At 35.4% G+C, this 19,340-nt stretch overlaps 1 protein-coding gene across 3 annotated transcripts in view; it reads left to right on the top strand.

Moving 5' to 3' along the window:
• Positions 1 to 12,458, top strand: part of LOC121296396 (growth arrest-specific protein 7-like) — a 116,093-nt gene extending 103,635 nt beyond the window's left edge. For all 3 annotated transcript variants that reach the window (XM_041221908.1, XM_041221909.1, XM_041221910.1), the window contains 5 exons: positions 1,865 to 1,993; positions 4,465 to 4,588; positions 7,167 to 7,246; positions 10,418 to 10,516; positions 12,142 to 12,458. In XM_041221908.1, the coding sequence (XP_041077842.1) occupies positions 1,865 to 1,993; positions 4,465 to 4,588; positions 7,167 to 7,246; positions 10,418 to 10,516; positions 12,142 to 12,255 (546 nt within the window). In that variant the 3' untranslated portion in view covers positions 12,256 to 12,458. The remainder of the gene's footprint in view (positions 1 to 1,864; positions 1,994 to 4,464; positions 4,589 to 7,166; positions 7,247 to 10,417; positions 10,517 to 12,141) is intronic.
• The last annotated feature ends 6,882 nt before the right edge of the window (positions 12,459 to 19,340 follow it).

Here is a 19,340-nt window from a genome sequence, read left to right as displayed (position 1 = left end):
ACCCCTGTTCACTTCTTTTATTTATACAAGGAAAGTAACACATGGAGAATTTGAAGTGAGGAAGTTTTGCTAACAGTAAAATATTCAATTTTGTATTGATGGCATGGTATAATATTTCCATTCTTCAAGAGCATTTTAATTAACTTAATTTGTTTGCAGTCTGATGTTTAGTGTATTTTGCCGTGACAGATACATTAGTGTCACGTTGCGATATACGTCACCAGACCATGAAAGCTTAGAACAAGAAAAATCAACAAGAAATAAAAAAGCTTTTGTAAGAAAGTGTGACATCGCAAATTCACGGGCAGCACTGAAATCGTGAAATTAGCCCAAAACTGCAATTTTTACAATATTCTTAAAAATAAAAATAAATTAATTAATAATTATTGAATTAATTTCTCTTGACAGTGCCGTGCAGTTATTATATGCAATCTCGGTGGGAAATTAAAATACTACACACTGTAAACAGGAAAATGGATGTCTATAAAGGCTAAAAATGTGCCTGCAGCAGATCATGTGAAGCAGTATCCAGCAGGAGTTTTACACAGCGAGGAGGCAAGCTCTTCTGATATTTAGATTCAATTATTCACCGACAGAGAAAGGAGGAAATCCAGAGCAGTACTGTGACTGCTTTACTTGCAAAGAAACAAAACATGGTGACTTTCATGTTTCAATTATCCACTGAAAACCGTGACACATGAAACACATAACATTTTGAACTGACAGAGGCGTTTGTTTGCTGGAATATCCCTCTTGAAAAATTGGACAACCAAAAGTTACGGAAATTCTTCAGACTGAGTATAGCAAATGGTGGAGTGATTCCTTCATCAGCCCAGCTGAAACACGAATACTTACCTAAAGTTGCCAAGGATCACAAGCAGGAGATTATGGAATTAGTAAAACAGTCTGGTTGCTTGTCAGTGGTCACTAATGCCCAAGATCAGTATGTGTTACAAATGGTATTTGTTTTGCAAGACCTAAATGGTGAACAAGATTCTGACGTACTAGAACTGAAAGCTGCCCTTGCAAATACACTTTACCTACAGGCTGTTAATTACAACACTGTTTCACAAACTATTGTAAAGTGTTTGAACAACTTTGACATTGATTTTGATGTCAGCGCATTTATCTCTATATTTGATGTTTAAAAAAATATAATAATAACCTGTACACATAATTTATAAAATAGTTCCATGCACATTCCGCGAAATATGATACTTTACCCGTGACACTGCTGTGTATTTTAAAGAAAATTTTCACAGGGCCTTAATCGTCTATCAGCATACACAGAAAAACAAGCAAAGGGCAGAACATCCAGTATGGAATTAATTAGTACATTATTGGAACAGACCAAATCTGAAAGCATGTTCAGCAAATGGGAGAAACAGCTTGGCTTAGAGTACAATAGTAAACCATACTTTCCTAGCAAGGTTTATAGAGCAAAATAAATTTAGTGCATGAAACTTTCTAGCTTAGACGGAAACTGAGCATCTAAACCACAGTGCAAAAGAGCCAGGCTTGTTTGCATCCATTGTTTTTAGAGCTTTTAAAATCATCGCATCAAGACAGAATCTGTAACGGCAGCGTATCACACAGCACTGCTCGTTTACACTTTGTAAGACTGACTGATATGATTGGCTGTATGTGGGCATGTGTGACAGATACCACCTGACGCATGTACCTGAATCTCCTGGATTTGTAATTGGATGCACTCACATGCTGCATCTGAGGACTGAATGTACCATATCCTGTGTTTGTAGACAGGCCAAACATTACCACCACCAAGTCAACTTTTCATTAGCTTGAACATGCATTGTATTGGTCAGTGTTAAATATGTGTTATATGTCTCATATGTCTTTCCAGCTGCAAAGTGAAGTGGAGAAACCTCTTCTTACATTCCGAGACAGCTTTAAAAAAGATATGAAAAAATTCGACCACCATATCACTGACCTTCGAAAACAGCTATCCAGTCGCTATGCTGCAGTAGAAAAGGTATGACATAGAGTAATAGTTAAACAGTAGCGGCAGATAAAGGGTTTGGATATTCTCAATACCCAAACCACAATGCCACAGCACATGTTGTCTTATTACAGTAGGTATCTTTCTAACAGTTCAATCATATGTAGGTTATAAAATGTGAATGTGTTGTTGAAGTGATGGTTAAGCAGATATTAAGTTAACACCAACCACTTTTAGAATATACAGTTGTTTTATATTATATTTTCAAGAAAGACCCAAGGCTTGTGTGATCCTTTTAGTGTGTATTTATTTACTTCTAAGTTGGCCCTGCGAAAGGAATCGACTTTAGTATTGTTGTTATTTTTTTCATCCCTGGTCCAATACAACTAACATTATAATGGTTTAGCAATGCAACAATTAGTCAATTCATTGATTACCATGGTTTGTATTTTGTGAACCTTAGTTGAACATTCATGAGCTACATTTAGCTAGCCACCAGTAAGTAACTACCCTAAAGATCTAACGTTTTGCATTTGCTTTGTGATGACGAATGGTAGAATCTAATGAAAAAAGATGCTGAACAAATGCTAGTGCTCTCAATCCATTGATTGTTGATTATTACATCTCCTATAATCATTTTTTTGCTGATTGCACCTCTATCATGGTTACATTCAGTACAAACAATATTTCTAGTATGTGTTGAATGCGAAAACCAACATTGCTGGGGCACTTTCTATTTTGACATTCCATCTAAGCTGATGGCTAATTGAAGCGGTTTCTGTATACCTAACTAAAGGTTCATTGAAAGGTTTTAAACTGACCCTGGAAGACCTGTTTGTAGCTAAGAAAGATGTGCATTTTTTAGATGGCTTGGGGAATGTGACTCTTAATAATGGATTATGTAGTAATCCAGTGCATGTCAACAGCATAAATTGTATTTCATTTTGTTATTTTACATTACATATGAGAACTCAATCAGTCACCGCTACGAATGTGTCAATTACAGGACATCTTGTATATAGATGTCATCCTGTGCATAAAACATACAGTACTGTTATGAACTTTAAAAATAAAAATACTAGTAATGTTAACAGTGTAGAACAAGCTAGGTGTGCAGATATTGAATCATATTGAAACACCCTGGAGTGTTTTATTATAATTATAAAAATGGCACCACCCACTCCACCTGAAACAGTGAATTGGTTGTAAAGTGAATCAGTCACAGTGGTTCTGAAAGTCCCAAGCCTTGCTGAGTGGTTCTGAAAGTCCCAAGCCTTGCTGAGTGGTTCTGAAAGTCCCAAGCCATGCTGAGTGGTTCTGAAAGTCCCAAGCCATGCTGAGTGGTTCTGAAAGTCCCAAGCCTTGCTGAGTGGTTCTGAAAGTCCCAAGCCTTGCTGAGTGGTTCTGAAAGTCCCAAGCCTTGCTGAGTGGTTCTTTTTAATTGAAATGATTGTTTCACTTGTTGTTTAATTGTTGTACGGTTGCACTTAATTTAATGTGTATGTCTCTTGTCTGCCCCACACCCTCTTTGTGTTATCCTCGTGTGTGTATTTCTCATCCCCCAAAGTGTGTTATGCTTCTCGTCTGCTCACCCTTTCCCCTGTTTGCGTCTGTTCTTTGGTTAGTTTAGTGCTTATAAATGCTAATGTTAGTTAGTCACCTTTGCAGATTGAAATTCCATTTACTTGTCTCTTCCTTTGCTGAACCTGTGTGCCCCAGTGCCGCAATATGCTTTTATTAAAGACAGTTATTTTGTTTTCTTCTTTATCCCTGTGACTTTATTCTCCCTCTGTCATTTTATCTGTGGTTTTGAACGCATTGACCATGACTTCTTTGTGATTTATGTCCAAATTTTCCGTGACAAACTCCTAGCCCTAGTAATTATCAATGGTACTGGCTGCAGTCAGCCAGCTAGCCCTATGACAGAGACAGTCAAGTCAGACAGGAATCACAAATGCATACCATTGAGTACAAAACCACATACACTAGCCTGAGTGAGAGCCATTGTATTTATATATGTTATCAAAGGTCACAACATAGAACTGCATTTCCTATCTTTAGAGGTGCCATCAGCAACTCATTTCTTAATCGATTATCGTACAAGTCAAAAGCAGCAATAATTGACGCAGTGTTCCAAATCAAGAAGGAATACAAAGTGTAGGCTCTTCACAAAAGCCTGAAAACATACATGTAGTATCTTTATACATAGTGATGTATGTACTGATTAACTTTATTATTAAAAAGCAAGACAAAATAAGCTTTTTTCATTATATACTGACATTTCTCTTGAAAAAAACAATGAAAAAAGCAACTGCTTTAGTGTGGCAGTGTGCAAGGAAAGCATGTGTCACTAGGTTACAACACTATGTGAGGTTGCAATATGATTAATCACTTACTGAATGTTTAGATGAGGCTTGTAAAGTTAAAGCCAGCAATAATCCATAAGTTAATTGTTGCACCCTAACCTGTCTGAAAGATTCAGTCGTAATTGTTCATTTTGCAAGGCACGGAAAGCGCTGACAGAAAGACAGAAAGACCTGGAGATGAAAACCCAGCAGCTGGAGATTAAACTGACCAACAAAACAGAGGAAGACATCAAGAAAGCAAGGAGGAAATCCACACAAGCAGGTCAGAGTTCCGGGTCCCTGCTCAGTGATGTCAGCACTAACACACAGGCCCTTTCTGCCAGGCAACAGCAATATTTACCTTTTCAGTGTGTGTGCCAAAAAGAGCAGATTGAGTTTCTCGTGTATTTTCAGTCCGCTTGTCCATTTCAAATAGGGTTTTAGTCTACTTTCTTGTCCTTCCCATGTTTGGTAAAAACATTGACATTGTTTTAGAATTATTTAATAACATGAGTACTTGGTGTTCTCATATAAAGTCTGTCATTGATATACATCTACTGCCACAGCTGTGAATTCAAAATTAGACTATGATGAAGAAGTTTTTGCCCACAGCCTATCAACAGTATGCACAGAATAGTACGTGCGTACAACCACCTCCACTGTATCGCCTTTACAGGGGATAATATGATGTAACAAACTGCCATGGGACAGGACATATATTACTTTGTATTTACCAGTCCATGGTAAAATATAGCACTGTTTAAAGAGTCAAGAGTAGTGATAACAAACTAAAATTGTGTCTTTTGTAACCCTTTGTACTTTCAAGTCCTAGTCAAGATCCTCATTGATGGGCAGTATTTGAAAGACTCTTTCATCAGTACTGTGGGAGGAAAACACATTGTTATAAAGATTTATGAGTGATGATAAATAAGCTGTTGCTAAAAGTGCAATAATAAAAAATTGCTGCAGTAGGTGAAACAGTACAACTTGGGAAACAATAAGCTATGGAAAATTATTTGGCGGGGATTGCCTGTATAATTGCATACATACTTTAATTTCATAATAATATACACACTGGGAGCCTATGCAGTGTGTTAGCTAAATGTCGGAGCAGTAGAGTCAGTGGGTGTTACCCATTTACATGCTCCCCAGTGGCTAATCTCTTGGCAATACTGAGAATTGTTTAAACGAAGGTTTTGTCTGGTTTGAGGTCACCCTTTCTAAAATAATTGAAAACACAAACACACACAATCTGAGTAAAAACCACTGGACTGACTTCTAGACACATTTATCTCTGCCAGGTGGAGGAAATCTTGCTTAGGGGAAAAACAGACACGTTAAGCCCTCTCTCCTTAGGTGCAGTTAAAAATGATGTCTAGTGGATAAATACACAATGACACAGTCAGTATTATTTTGAAAGGTTCTGTATTTTGTCTTTGCACCTAAGCTTGCAAATTCTGCTGGAAAACACAGCAGGTTTAGGGATTCCTTGGTGGAAGAGCTATGGTTTTGTGAGCCAAGCCTTGGCACAACACTCAGTTTGAAATACAGCCAGATTGTCCCAGACTTGGCTGACTTAGCAAGGTTAGCTGAGCTTACTTGTCTTAGTAAATGAAGTGTAGGGGATGAAAGCTTAGTTTATGTACACTATTTTAAGATGAAAGAACATCTCTTAGTAGTAGCCCTCCCACATGTATTATTGTGCAGTCCTTCCTCAGTGTTTAAGGCATGTTATAAAAATAGCATCAGATATGTTCTAACTAGCAATGTTTGACTAGTGGTGTAGCCTATACTTGTTAAATGTGGTTATCGGGTGGTCAGGACACTGATGCAGCTGCTCTTATTTGTTTGTGACTGCATGTATTTTAAGTCTGTTCAAGTTGCATTGCAAATGCATTCATGTAGCTTTCACATGTCTCTTTTCTTTAAGAGGTGCAGAATAAGTTGAGTTAAAAAGGTGCTCACTGAGTCAAGGCACGTAGATCTGTTGTATATAGTCACCCTATCGTAACCATGAGGAGTTTATTAATAATAACAATAATAATAATAATAATAAATAATAATAATAATAATAATAATAATAATAATTGTAGTTTTAGTTTAACACTGTTATGGCTGTCAGTTTCATCTTTCTAATAAGATTGATTTAATTATTCCTGACCCCTCTGTGCCAGTGTGTGAGCGTGTTACTAATCATTAATTGCGTAATCTTGTTGTATATAGTTAACTTCTACAGCTTATTTACTTAGGTATATATGCACATTATGAACGCACAGGATGTATGTGTGCTCATATAGTTTTGCCAACAACTATTGATCTCAGAATTTAGTTATGATAGTTTGAAATATTTAACTTTCCAAATTTTATTAAGTAAATCATTTTCTAATTGATTTATTTAACCAAGCTAGAACCATTGATATACGCATCTCATTTCTAAGGTGGTCATGGCAAGAGATGCGACACAGTATAAGCCTTTGCTGGCACCTGCTGTATTAAACTAGTATTACACATTATAGACACATCAAACAAGATAAATGCTCATAGTGTTGGATGTTTTTATCATTTTGAACTGATTTGATGAGTTTTCAAGTACATAATACGTTTGAATAAAATTGCAGAGTTAAAAAAAGACTATTGGTATTTGTTTAGAGCTGTCTCAAGAGAAGAGATTTAATTGGCACATAGTGAAAACACTCTATACATATTGGACAATAGAAGGTAACATTGCAGGAAGAATCGAAATTTAAGCCCAGACAATGAGATGGGCTGAATGAAAGATGCGTACTGTAGCAGTAATTATAACCAACCTGACAATTCTATCAGCAAACACAATGAATAATTGTGCTTTATTTTCACTGTAGGTGATGAACTCATGCGCTGTGTGGATCTCTACAACCAAGCCCAGTCCAAGTGGTTTGAAGAGATGGTGACGACAACTTTGGTATGGGGAAAAAAATACTTTTATATTGGTTTAAACAAGCCTACTTGTAGGCACCATGTTGTGCCACCTTACATAATGGTTGCCTGCCAGTGTCCAGCTATGGGTTTCAGTGATTCAGTCTTGTTAATAATAGAGCACAGATAGCTTGCATTTAAAGTGTTACACAACCCTCTGCAGTGTTTACAAGAATGACATTAATTTACCTTTGCTGTATCCCATATTGTCCTTATTGAAGCATTTTTTTTCAGCATATTCCCAATAGTTTTTATTTTTTTTGTCCACACATCATAGGTAAATAAACTAGGGCGGTGGTTCTCAATCTGTGGCCAGCTCTCTTCAAGTGGTCCATGGAAAGGTTACGTAATTACAAAAAGGAAGCAGCAACATAGTTTTATAAATCCCTTTGCAAACCCAGAATTTGAGACCTTAAAAAGTGAGCTACAGAAGCAGGAAGAAAATGCTACATAGAGAATATCTCCCAAGTGAAAAATATTATTCTTTACTAGGGTGTTTGTGTGTATTAAGCTCACATGCACTCAACACAGCAGCTTGTAAAGATAACACACAACAGGGCGTGTGTTGTGTCGCATTAACACACAGCTGTAGTTGGGTTGGTTCAACCAACAAGCCGAATGCAACACAATGCGCAAGTCCTGGAGTGTTATCCTGCTTATAAAACAAATACAATAAAAAAGTGCTTTTATTTTTTTTAAAAAAAAACACTTTTATTGTATATTATAGACCGGAAAGCCTTGAGTAGGATTATTTCCTACAAAAAAAAAAAAAAACCTAGTGCAGTGGCTGTTACATGAATCCTCCCTCAGATGTGAGAAATCACTCTGCTTTCAATTCACAAATGTCATTTCATCTTGAAAATTTTTACTATACATGGAAATGATCAATGTAATGCTTATGGCAAATAAAAAAAGTACAAAATATATGTTACAATCAAACAGTCTTCAGGGACTATTCTTTCTCAGTGGAAGGATACATAATATATTTCTTATTGTTTTCCTGAAAACCAGTTTGTAATTATTTAAAAAAAAAAAATGTAGCCATTCTATAAGCAAAATAACCCACTTCAAGGTGTGCAGCAAGAATTGTCTTACTGCACACCCTGTTGTGGGTTATTTCTTTTGAAAAACAAGAAGTTGCCAGACATTATATTCCCATAGAAGACGCAGACTGAGTGAAAAATCAGGAGGTAATTTTAAACTTTTTTTTATTAACAGAACGTTAATATTTGTTTTAAGTTGTACACAGGCTCTTTTTAAGTTTAAACATTTTGTTTATTAAACTTACATGACAAAAGCAATTAGTTTTTGTTAGCGTTATATTTTCTTACGTTTTTTTTTTATTTTTTCCCAATGGTAACATAACATGAAGCAACATTGTGCTTAAAATAAACATTTACAATATTAAATGCTTAGTATTGCAAATAGGCCCAAACAGGTGGATGGTTAGATCAAGTTCAGGAGCTCTTGCCTTGTGTGTGCCCACACTGAAAATATTTTGTGTGGCTTCTTTTGTAGTTATTATTATTATTATTATTATTATTATTATTATTATTATTATTATTATTATTATTATTATTATTATTGCTATTAAAGCGCAAACAGGAAAAAAGGAAGGTGTTACAAAAATAGAAATTAACAAGAACAATTGAAAGTGTACGTAGTTCTTTTTTGACCTTTAACAATTAAAAAGGAGCATTGTACTAATATCTGCAGAGTAAAAATTCCTCAACAGTTAATCATCGTGCAGCATCCAAACATTCTGTTTTATAAATAGATTATAGCTGGAGATTTGTAGCTCTGACTGTGCTGGTAACTTCACAGATTATTAATTCACATAAATACATTTCTGCTGTAACAGAAAACCAGCGTTGTAGCAGGACAGCGAGTGATCTTGCTACACTGCAACACTTAGAAAATGTTCTATTTCTCCTGGTGAACACTTCTGAGTTTATATTGAAAAATGTATTGCCCAGTTGATGAGTGATCCACGATGTCAAAAAAAGAGGGCAGCATTTTTAAAAGTGTAACGCAGCAATACAGAACACAAAACATAGAGAAGGTAGCTAAACGTGTGTCTTGTAAACATTGCAGGGCGTTCTGTAACACTTTAATACAGTGTCCTGGTATAGTAAATTTATTTGCACCTTACCTTGCAGTCTCTCATTAAAACTTAAACTAGAAATTAAGAGTCTCTGGGTCATCTTTGATCCTGATCTATCATTTGAGACTTATATTAGGGAAGTTACAAAAGTATCTTATTACCATTTGAGAAATATTGCCAAACTTAGACTAATTATTTCCGTATCTGATGTCGAGAGACTAATGCATGCCTTTGTTTTATCTAGAATTGATTATTGTAATGCTCTTTTTTCTGGTATCCCGCTTGCAGCTTGTTCAGAATGCTGCCGCTAACATTCTGACTGAAACCAGGAAAAATGAACATATTATCTGTGTTTTGGCCTCTTTACATTGGCTTACTGTGCAGTATAGAACTGATTTTAAGATGCTGCTGTTAACCTACAAGGCCCTGAATGGATTAGCACCTAGTTATTTAAAGGAGTTACTGACCCCGTATCGTCCAAACTGCACTCTGAGATCACAGTATGCAGGGCTGCTGGTTATTCCTAGGGTCAACAAAAGCAGCACGGGAGGGAGGGCTTTTTCTTGTAAAGCTCCTAAATTATGGAATGCTCTGTCTTCATTTGTCAGGGAAGCTGGGACCGTTACAGTTTTCAAGTCAAGACTAAAAAAACGCACTTTTATAAAAATGGCTTTCTTTTCTTAGTGGTTTTTAAAGTAACTTTAAATTACTGCTTTTGTATTAGGTGTATACTGTTATTTCAATTGTCTGATTATAGCAGTTGTATGTGTGATATGCAGCATCTGTGGTTTGTTCTTTTTTTTCCTATGTACTGTAAAGTGCTTTTTCATACTTTTGTATAAAAAGCGCTATACAAATGCAATAAATATATAATATAACTATGAAATACCTGCCATTTATTATAGACAGGCATGGGAACTTCAGATATTTAAGAATAATTTCAGTTATTGTGTTTATTTGACTACTGGCCATTTGAACATTTTACACAAGCTGGGGCAATGGTGAAGTAGTCCTGCGAGAGTCAATTCAAAGTATCTTGTGTTGGTTTTTCAGGAGCTGGAGAGATTGGAGGTGGAACGGGTAGAGATGATACGGCAACACCTTTGTCAGTACACACAGCTGAGACATGAAACCGACATGTTTAACCAAAGTGTAAGAGAACATATTGCTTTCTACACTGACTCCCATATTATTGTTAATGACCTCAACTGAATGTTTCCAGACTTTCCTTCCAGCCAAACTCTTTTCTTCTGCTCTAAACTGTTCTAGGTCTAGCTCGTTTTTATTCTTGCATACCAGTAACATACAGTGTGTTACACATTTTGCATTCAGCGTTGGGAATCGTTGTGCCACAAATGAATGGGATCAAGTTTCCTTGGTTTCTTTGAGCTATACACCCCTTTGCAATAGATGGAGCTGATGCTAATCTAGCTAACAATGACTGGCAAACTAGAACTGAAAAACAGCTCCTGAACTCATTGTCAGATCACCATGACACAGACTTACCAAACAAATAAAAGACAAGTCAATGAAAGCATTTTACTTCATTGAGCTAAGAAGTTCTCAGAATGACACACCATAAAAAGGGGACAGAAAACATAACTGATACTACATATGTGCTAACTGCATGCACTGTATACAATATAATCATTACTATACTGTATATAGTATAAAACAGTTCTCAGTATCTATCACGGGTTGCATATGCATTACCTGTCCAATTGGAATTGATTTTACACAACGCTCCTTTTGAATTCCTTACTGGAAATGACACTCCTCAAGAAAAAGCTGGACAGTTTCTCAGCATGTGTTTCTACTGTTGAACATGACACTTGAGATTCCATGCCTGAAAATCTGCAGCTTCATGAAGCAATGTTGAATACACATAGAGGTGGGAAGGTACTTGCTTCATGTTGATCCCCAGTTGCTCTGAGAAGTGTTAAGTACTGCTGTCGGCTGATTTGATTGAATGAGAGCACCTAATATCTTTCAAAATGTTACAAATAAATAATTCAGGTTATTTAAGAAGTTATTACACTGTAGTGCAGCCATCTGGAGGTCAAAGAAGCATGCTAATATAATGTAAAAATACATTATCATTAACTATTTACAAGCATTACAGATATGCTGTCAGAGCTAGTCTTAAATGGCATATTCAGTCGATTTGTGAAATGTAATAGGGAAGCCTGCCAACTGTTGATTTCACAGTTGTAATTCAGCTTTATTGTTATGGCCAGGACATTATTCACAAAGTGTTACCTTAAATCAAATTACAGTTTGTCCATGTTTGATGGTGTTTCATGCAGCACAACATGAACTATGCACTGTCTTTTTAGCAAGATTTTTTTTCTCCTTTTAAAAAGTAGGATTACCTGAAATACTTTGTATTCCCTATATTCCTTTCCGTATACCTTAAGAAATTAAACAGTCCTTGTTTTTTGCTTGTCAAGTGGGAATTATTAGTCTACCAACAAACAGAGAGGTGTTTTATCATTCACCTTATACAGTTGTTAATTTACATATATTACTAAAAATACCTCCTAGGCTGTACATTAAATTATTTCACAATTATGAAAGTAATATTATGATTTTGTATAAAAATAGGCATAGTTTAAATTATATTAACCCCAGCTCATTTGTCTCTCTATATTCAGTCAGTCCCATACTTTGGGCAGTCTTCAACTGACAGCCAGTCTTCTTTGCAGCAGACAGTTTATTTCTAAGGGTTGTTGACTGAGGTGCTGATTTTTTTCTTATTTGTTCTCTTCTATTAACAGACTGTGGAGACGGTTGATCAGCTGCTTCAGAAGGTTGAACCTGCCAAGGATCGGGAACTCTGGGTGAAAGAGCACAAGACTGGGGAAATCCGGCCGGTGGACATGGACATATAGAAACTTCCCAGTTTTACTTCTTTTGGTTGGTTTAGTGAAGTCAGAAACAGATTTCATGTACAGACTGGTATAGCAACTTAGCTTTTCAGAGGTAATCAATACACAACAGATACTGTAACACTTTTGGGCTTAATGACCATTATAAAAACTGCAGCGGGACTTTGAGCTTTCATATTTTTACCAAAAATAAATAAATAAATAAAAACATACCCTGTTACAGAGCCGAAGCCAAATGTGTACCGCCTAACAGGAATAAATTAAACCAGTAACACTTGCATAGATCATAAACATTTAAACAAAATATGTGTTGTAAGAAGCAGTTTTAACAGCTCGGTTTTACATTTATTAATATACTTGAATGTGGCAGATTAAAATGCAATATAGAATATTAATGTAAATATGCTTGTCTTTATTTCTTCTTGTCAATATTTGTCTGTGGAGATGAACTGCAGGAATCAGTACTGTTCAAATGATTTTAAATTAATTCAGGAGATTACAGCTAAATAAGGCTAGTGACTTTTAAATATAATGCGTTTTAGATATCAATTACTTTGGGTCAAATATTGACACATACTATCAATTTCTGCAGTGTTGCAGACAATATACGTTTCTTAATCCTCAACCCAGACTCTCCAGTTCTAAATCCTATCCAGCATTACTGGAAAACTAGTAACAGGACATCCAGACAGATACACGAGTCACTAAGTATCTAAAACCACAGAGTGACAATGCTTATGGTGATTAAATATAGTATTTATTTTAGGTAAAATAATATATATATAAAATTTGTCCGGTGTCACAGATCCCGATTAGCACTAATCTTGAACTACCTTACTAAAGTTAAAGTAAAGTAGTAACTGAGCAGTGCTAATCATTACAGAGTAGTGCTTAATCCATCATAACTATAAAAAATCCAGTAGTGCGAAGATAAGAAATATTAAAACAAACTAAATAAATTCAATGACAAACGTTTCGATTGGAAGTTTTTTTTCAATGACGTTTTGTCAGTTCGCAAAGTTACGTAGTGCTGGTTACATAGTTAATAGTGAGAAGAAAAAGCATTCTTTGAAGTACAGTGATTAGACACCTGCCAGAACATTATCAATAGAGTAGAGTTAGAACAGCTTGCATTATTTGAATTGTTCTGAAATGATACTTGACCATTCATGAACGATTACCATCTCAGATTCCATCAGAAAATTATCATCCGTTATAAGACTGTTCCTCTGAATTTGTGCATCACCGGCCCTCTATCAAAGTCTAGCAGATGTGCCGACTTGCAACAGGGAGATGCAGCTTGTATATGTAAAAAAAAAAAACATGAATCAGTCAACAGCGCGTGCTAAATACGGCATTTCCATTTTGTTTGTCGACTACCGACTTTATGTTCGAGGGATTTATTGATGCCAACTTGTTCTTATTGTTTCCCTTATTATAGATACCATACCATAGATATGTTCAAATTAATGCAAATGATTTTAATGAGCATCTCACAAACTATTATTTATATACCAATGCAGAATAACTGGGTCATAGATTTATAGGCTGGTACAGTGGGTAAAACGGGCTACAATGCCCTAAATTGTTCAGAATGTATCCAGTTATCCCAGTAATGATTGCTAATGGGTTATATCCCTTTGGTCTATGTACTTACTTTATAAAATGTTTTTTCAAAGTCTTGACAGGGCAAATGCATGTATCCCCCAATAGACAAACAGTTTAAAAAATACTTTGTAGGGTGCTATACAGTACAAATAGACATACAAACCTGGAGTGGGCTTTCTGTGGTGGGAATCAACTTGTATCAGAGAGAGAGAGAGAGAGAGAGAGAGAGAGAGAGAGAGAGAGAGAGAGAGAGAGAGAGAGAGAGAGAGAGAGAGAGAGAGAGAGAGGAGAGAGAGAGAGAGAGAGAGAGAGAGAGAGAGAGAGAGAGAGAGAGAGAGAGAGAGAGAGAGAGAGAGAGAGAGAGAGCTGTATCACCTTCATAGCAGAACCTACTATATATTCTATACGTTATACATATCTGGACAGCCCCAGGAAGGTGTTACAGTCTCTTTGCTTCATACAGTGTGATAACTGTTTCTTACACTAATGCCATTTTCAACTTCCACAATTAAGGATCAAACAACTGCTATAATTGACTTTACCAGTCTGTAACAACTCGTGCGCACAATGATGGGTTACAGAGCAAATTTGTATTCAGTGCCTTTTGTATAAAACAGAAAACAGGAAAGTGAAGCAGTTTACCCGATTCTTTGTTTTCTTTCACTTTTACTCCATGCCTGTTCACTTGTCAAGGTGGAAGAGCGTCTCCTTTGCATGCTAAGCATGTATATAATTATAAAATGCAAAAAATCAAACAGAATGTTTGCGCAGTGACTGACTGCAACGACAATTCCCAATGTCCGGTACATTCCAGATTGTTGGTGTTAAAGTGAGTGTAGCTAACAAAATAATTCTGTGACATTTATTTTTTACCTTGTGTGAGCACCAGGTGTTTTTTTAAAAGGAAAATACGTGTTTCAAAACCGGGCATTTGAGACCCAACTAGTGAACGAAAGTGCACTTTAGGTAAGATTGCTGAAAGTGTTTTGTTAGCTGCAACCATTTTAAATAGAACTAATGGGTTAGGCATTTAGGTTAGAGGACTTGTTTATACTGTATGGGTTACATAATTGTAAACAGTTAACCTGCTATTTGTAAGGAATTATGATACACATTGCATCGTATAAGCACCTTTAAAATTGTAAGAATCGGTGCCATTTTATGCATTTCTAAACGATAGTAGTTATTGATAACAATTGTACTACACATTTCAGTCATCACGTTACAAACAAGTCAACAGATTACACTATGAAAACATTTCTGTGGACTTACGTCATTTCTGTAGCCTTTTTTAAATTGAGCCAATTGTATTTACTCAAACGAGTGATAACCATCCAATCATTTTTAAAAGTAATGACATGATATGTACATATTTTAAACACAACTGGTACATCCTGGTACCTTCGCTGTTGATCACTTGGTCTCACTGCAGCTAGGCCATTTGCCGTGAAGTTGAACTTTTTTATTTGAAGTATAAGAAACCAGCAAGGATATTTAACACAAGAAGACAATTGCAATGAGAGTTGTGCTAATAAGAAAACACTGTGGTTAACAGCACTTTAAGAAAGATAGCCAAATGAATTACATTTGTCCCTGTTTACTGAAAGTGCCACGCTTTTAAAGCAAGGTAAAATAAAACGCTTTGTAGCTCCCAATGATTCCAGCAGCGTTATTCCAAGACCATTACATCAATAGAATTATAATAATACAGTGAAAAAGGGCTCATATGCCGTTGTACACTGACTCATATGAGCATTTAATAGCCATTGCAGAAGTCTAAAAATATTGAATGAAAAAAACTCAACCATTCCTGTAGATGATGTACATAGCTGAAAAGGATTTTGTGAATATTGTCAGTATACTGTATCTAGAGTTGCTACCCTTTATTAGAGTGGCAACTGTGTGGAAAATGTGAGGTTTAGTATTTCAAAGTACAGTCTTGAAAGAATATATATATATATATATATATATATCCTATATGTTATACGTGACATGGTTTTAAATAATAACTACATTTAAAATGAGGTATTAATCTCAAGCATCATGTTCCACCAGTTCAACTGATATTAAATAAACAGGGTTTTTTTTATCGTAATTAACATTGTTTCTGTTTTAATATATAGCTGACAGCATATATTTTTTTTTCCAGGTCTTTATTTTGTACAATCCGTTTATGTATTCTGTAATTTTAACATATCTTGTTTCTTGAATACTGGAACAAAATGGCCAGACTTATAATTGTAGAGTATATTTTCATATTTATTATACAGTCAAAAAACCATAGCTTTGAATGCCAATAAGATTTTATATACATCCCAGCCATCAGTAATATAACTATAGGGTAACAATGTGCTTCTATGAAATGTAGAGACAGTCTTTCAGACAGTCCCAACACAATACAATGTGCTATACTGGGTTATTCCAGCAGATGGCAGAATTGTTACACAAAAACAGATAGATAAAAAAAAAAGGACATGCGCTCACAGCTCCATCAAATTCCAATTTTTATTATATAAATTATTATAAATCTTATAATTTATTCTTTTTTTGGATGCTGCTCAGTAATTTCTCCTCCACAATTTGGTTACAGTTTTGTGTTGATAATATTTGATAATACTTTTTATTCTTGATAACTAAATGAACCAAAGGCTAACACAAGTCAAGTGATTTTTTTTTTTTTTAAATTTGTTTCAGTGTATTCAACATTTTTAAGTTGTAAAACTAGTTTCACGACAAACACTGTAATGAAAGACACAAACTTATAAGAATATTTCGTTATAAATTTCTACTAAACTGAGAGTTCTCAAATAATTTCGACCCCATAAATTTTAATGGACTTCTGAAGGAAACAATTTAGATAGGCAATCCTCAATGCAAGTTACGTATACGAAAATATATATATATATATATAATAGATATATATATATAATATATATATATATATATAATATATACATGTATTAAATATGCAGTATTAAAACTGCAACTGGCATCTACTTTGTATACATTATTTTTAGCTTTATATTACATGTAGGTTAAACCACAGTTAACAGGACCAATTTGGATGCCAAAAATAATGGGAATCAAGAAGATGAAATATTTTATTTTAACAGCTGTTGTCAACTGGGACTTTCTATATAGTCACTGTGTACCAGCTGAAGAATAACAAAGTTTACTGGTAGTTCTAAGCTCAGCATCAAGGTGCAACTAACAATGTATTTTCCAAAATACTTATTTTTGTACAAAGACTAACAAGCAAAAAACTTTCCTTACCTCTGCTTGGTTCTCCACTGATGTAAAACTAACAGGTATTTTCAGCTTGCTACTTCACCTTGATTTTTTACATAGTTACCCTAAGTAGTACTGATGTAAATGTGTTCAGCCAGTAAGAATTACTGTTTCATAAATGGTATTAATACCTAAATATTGTGTGTAAGTGTAATATGGCCAACGTGTTCTGTTAAAAGTATGTAACTAAATGTTTAAAAGTTTTAAAAGATTGTACATGTTGATGATATATACTGTAGCTGCTATACAGTGAATGTTTAGCATTAATATAAAATATATTGATTAAATCAGGTGTCAAATTGTCTTGTCTTAAGTATATCTTGGGTAATGGAATTACAAAACAAAAGCACATTCAGTCACACGCGTGCATGTTTCACAGGATTTTGACCTGCTTGGTTTGGGCACCCGGGCTTGGCTTTCGAGGCACTTTGTGTTGCATTGAAATTTTGTTTGACACAATAGGTAGAGAAGGCAGTTCGACTGCCAACCCCTGACAAGACAAAAAATGAGGTGGTGGCCTGGGAGAAGGAGGTAAACTCAACAACACAGCAGCGACTGCAAAGAGAGGTGGGTTTAAATGTACCTGGCTTGAATACTGTTGGTACCCACCATTGATTTCAAGGTTCACATGAGTGTGAGAGCTGCTTTTGGTGCCAGTTGCAATTAAGGTTTTTCTTGTCACTCATACGATCATATTTCAGCCACTTGCTGTATTTTGCTCCAAGTCGGTGTTACTGAAAATAAAGCACTCCAATAATTAATTCAATGATATAAAAGGTTTATTATAGATTTAAAAACAAAAATATATATTTACATAGTCACCACAGTTGCATCACATTGAATGACACTTGCAGCATTGTTACTGGGGTCATAGACTTGAATTGAAGCTGATTGGAGGACTTGTACGTTATGTTTGCCATTTTCACATTCTTCAAGTCCGTGCTTTAAGAGTTATATCTCAAAGAGATTACTATGTGACAGAAATACTACAAATGCCTAAAATCTGAAACATGAGAGATCCCTTATCTTAACAAACTGAGTTCATAAAACTCTTGTTGTAGTATCAGGAGATTCAAATTCAAATCACTGGTCTGTAAATGCAGATGAACTGTGGAGACACAGGAGTTGGCGAAACACTTTTTTTCCTAGCTGAAACCTGGACCCTCATTGCAAAAATGACTCAAAAATTACAAACGACTCAACCGAGTATGGAAAGATGCATGGAAGAAGAGAAATAAAAAGGAAGGAATGCATAAGAGCACATAACAAAAGTATGCAATGTTATTATAAGAGCGACAAAACTGGAATGTCAGTGGAACAGACATGTAGCAAGAACAAACCATCGCTGGACCAAGGAGATGCTAGACTGGATCACAAGAGAGATGAAAATGACCACGAAGACCTCCAGGAAGATGGCAAGATAGAATTAGGAAATACTTGATACCTAACCCTGGATGAGGTCCGAAAACAACAGGCTTTTGTGGAAGAATCTTGAAGAGGCCTTCATCCAGCAGTGGATTGAAAAAGGCTAACATGATGACTATATATATATAATATATATATATATTATATATATATATATATATATATATATATATATATAATTATTCTAACAAAAATTTCAGTCTCTGACGTACCCTGCACATTCATTCCAGTTTGAAGAGATTTGGCGGCCCATGTACCCTTATATTCATAAACGTATATGGGGTGGGGTGGGGGTGGGGGGCTGCTAATAACTTGGAAGTTAGTGTGAAGTATATGCAATATTATTATTATACACTCTTACAAAACACATTTTATATTTTTAAATGTATACATATTAGTAAAATAGAGAGGCCAAAGCAGCCTTCAATCCAGGACATCCAGGGCTAAATAAGGAAAACTCTTTCACAGTCACACATGTCCGCGTGGTTTGCAGCGTACATTGTACAGCAGGCATCACTATTACATTTGAGTCAAAGTGTTACAGAATATTAGTTTTAATAACAGCAAGTACCTTTCCAGGTACTTCCTTGCTATTTATAAGTTGAGGTTCCATAGCAATATCCAAGTAAGATTCTGATTCTGCTGGTCATTCTTAACTGCTCAGAGCCAGCATAAAGTACCAGTCATATCAGCTGTACATGCTTTTGCATTTTTGGTGTCCTTTCCCACACCTACATTAGGCTTCTCCTTGATTGTTATGCACTCTT

Source organism: Polyodon spathula, chromosome 21 (assembly GCF_017654505.1).
Source record: "Polyodon spathula isolate WHYD16114869_AA chromosome 21, ASM1765450v1, whole genome shotgun sequence".
NCBI classification, from domain to species: domain Eukaryota; kingdom Metazoa; phylum Chordata; class Actinopteri; order Acipenseriformes; family Polyodontidae; genus Polyodon; species Polyodon spathula.
Note: the sequence above shows the minus strand (reverse complement) of the source record. Positions and strands in the feature narration are given on the sequence as shown.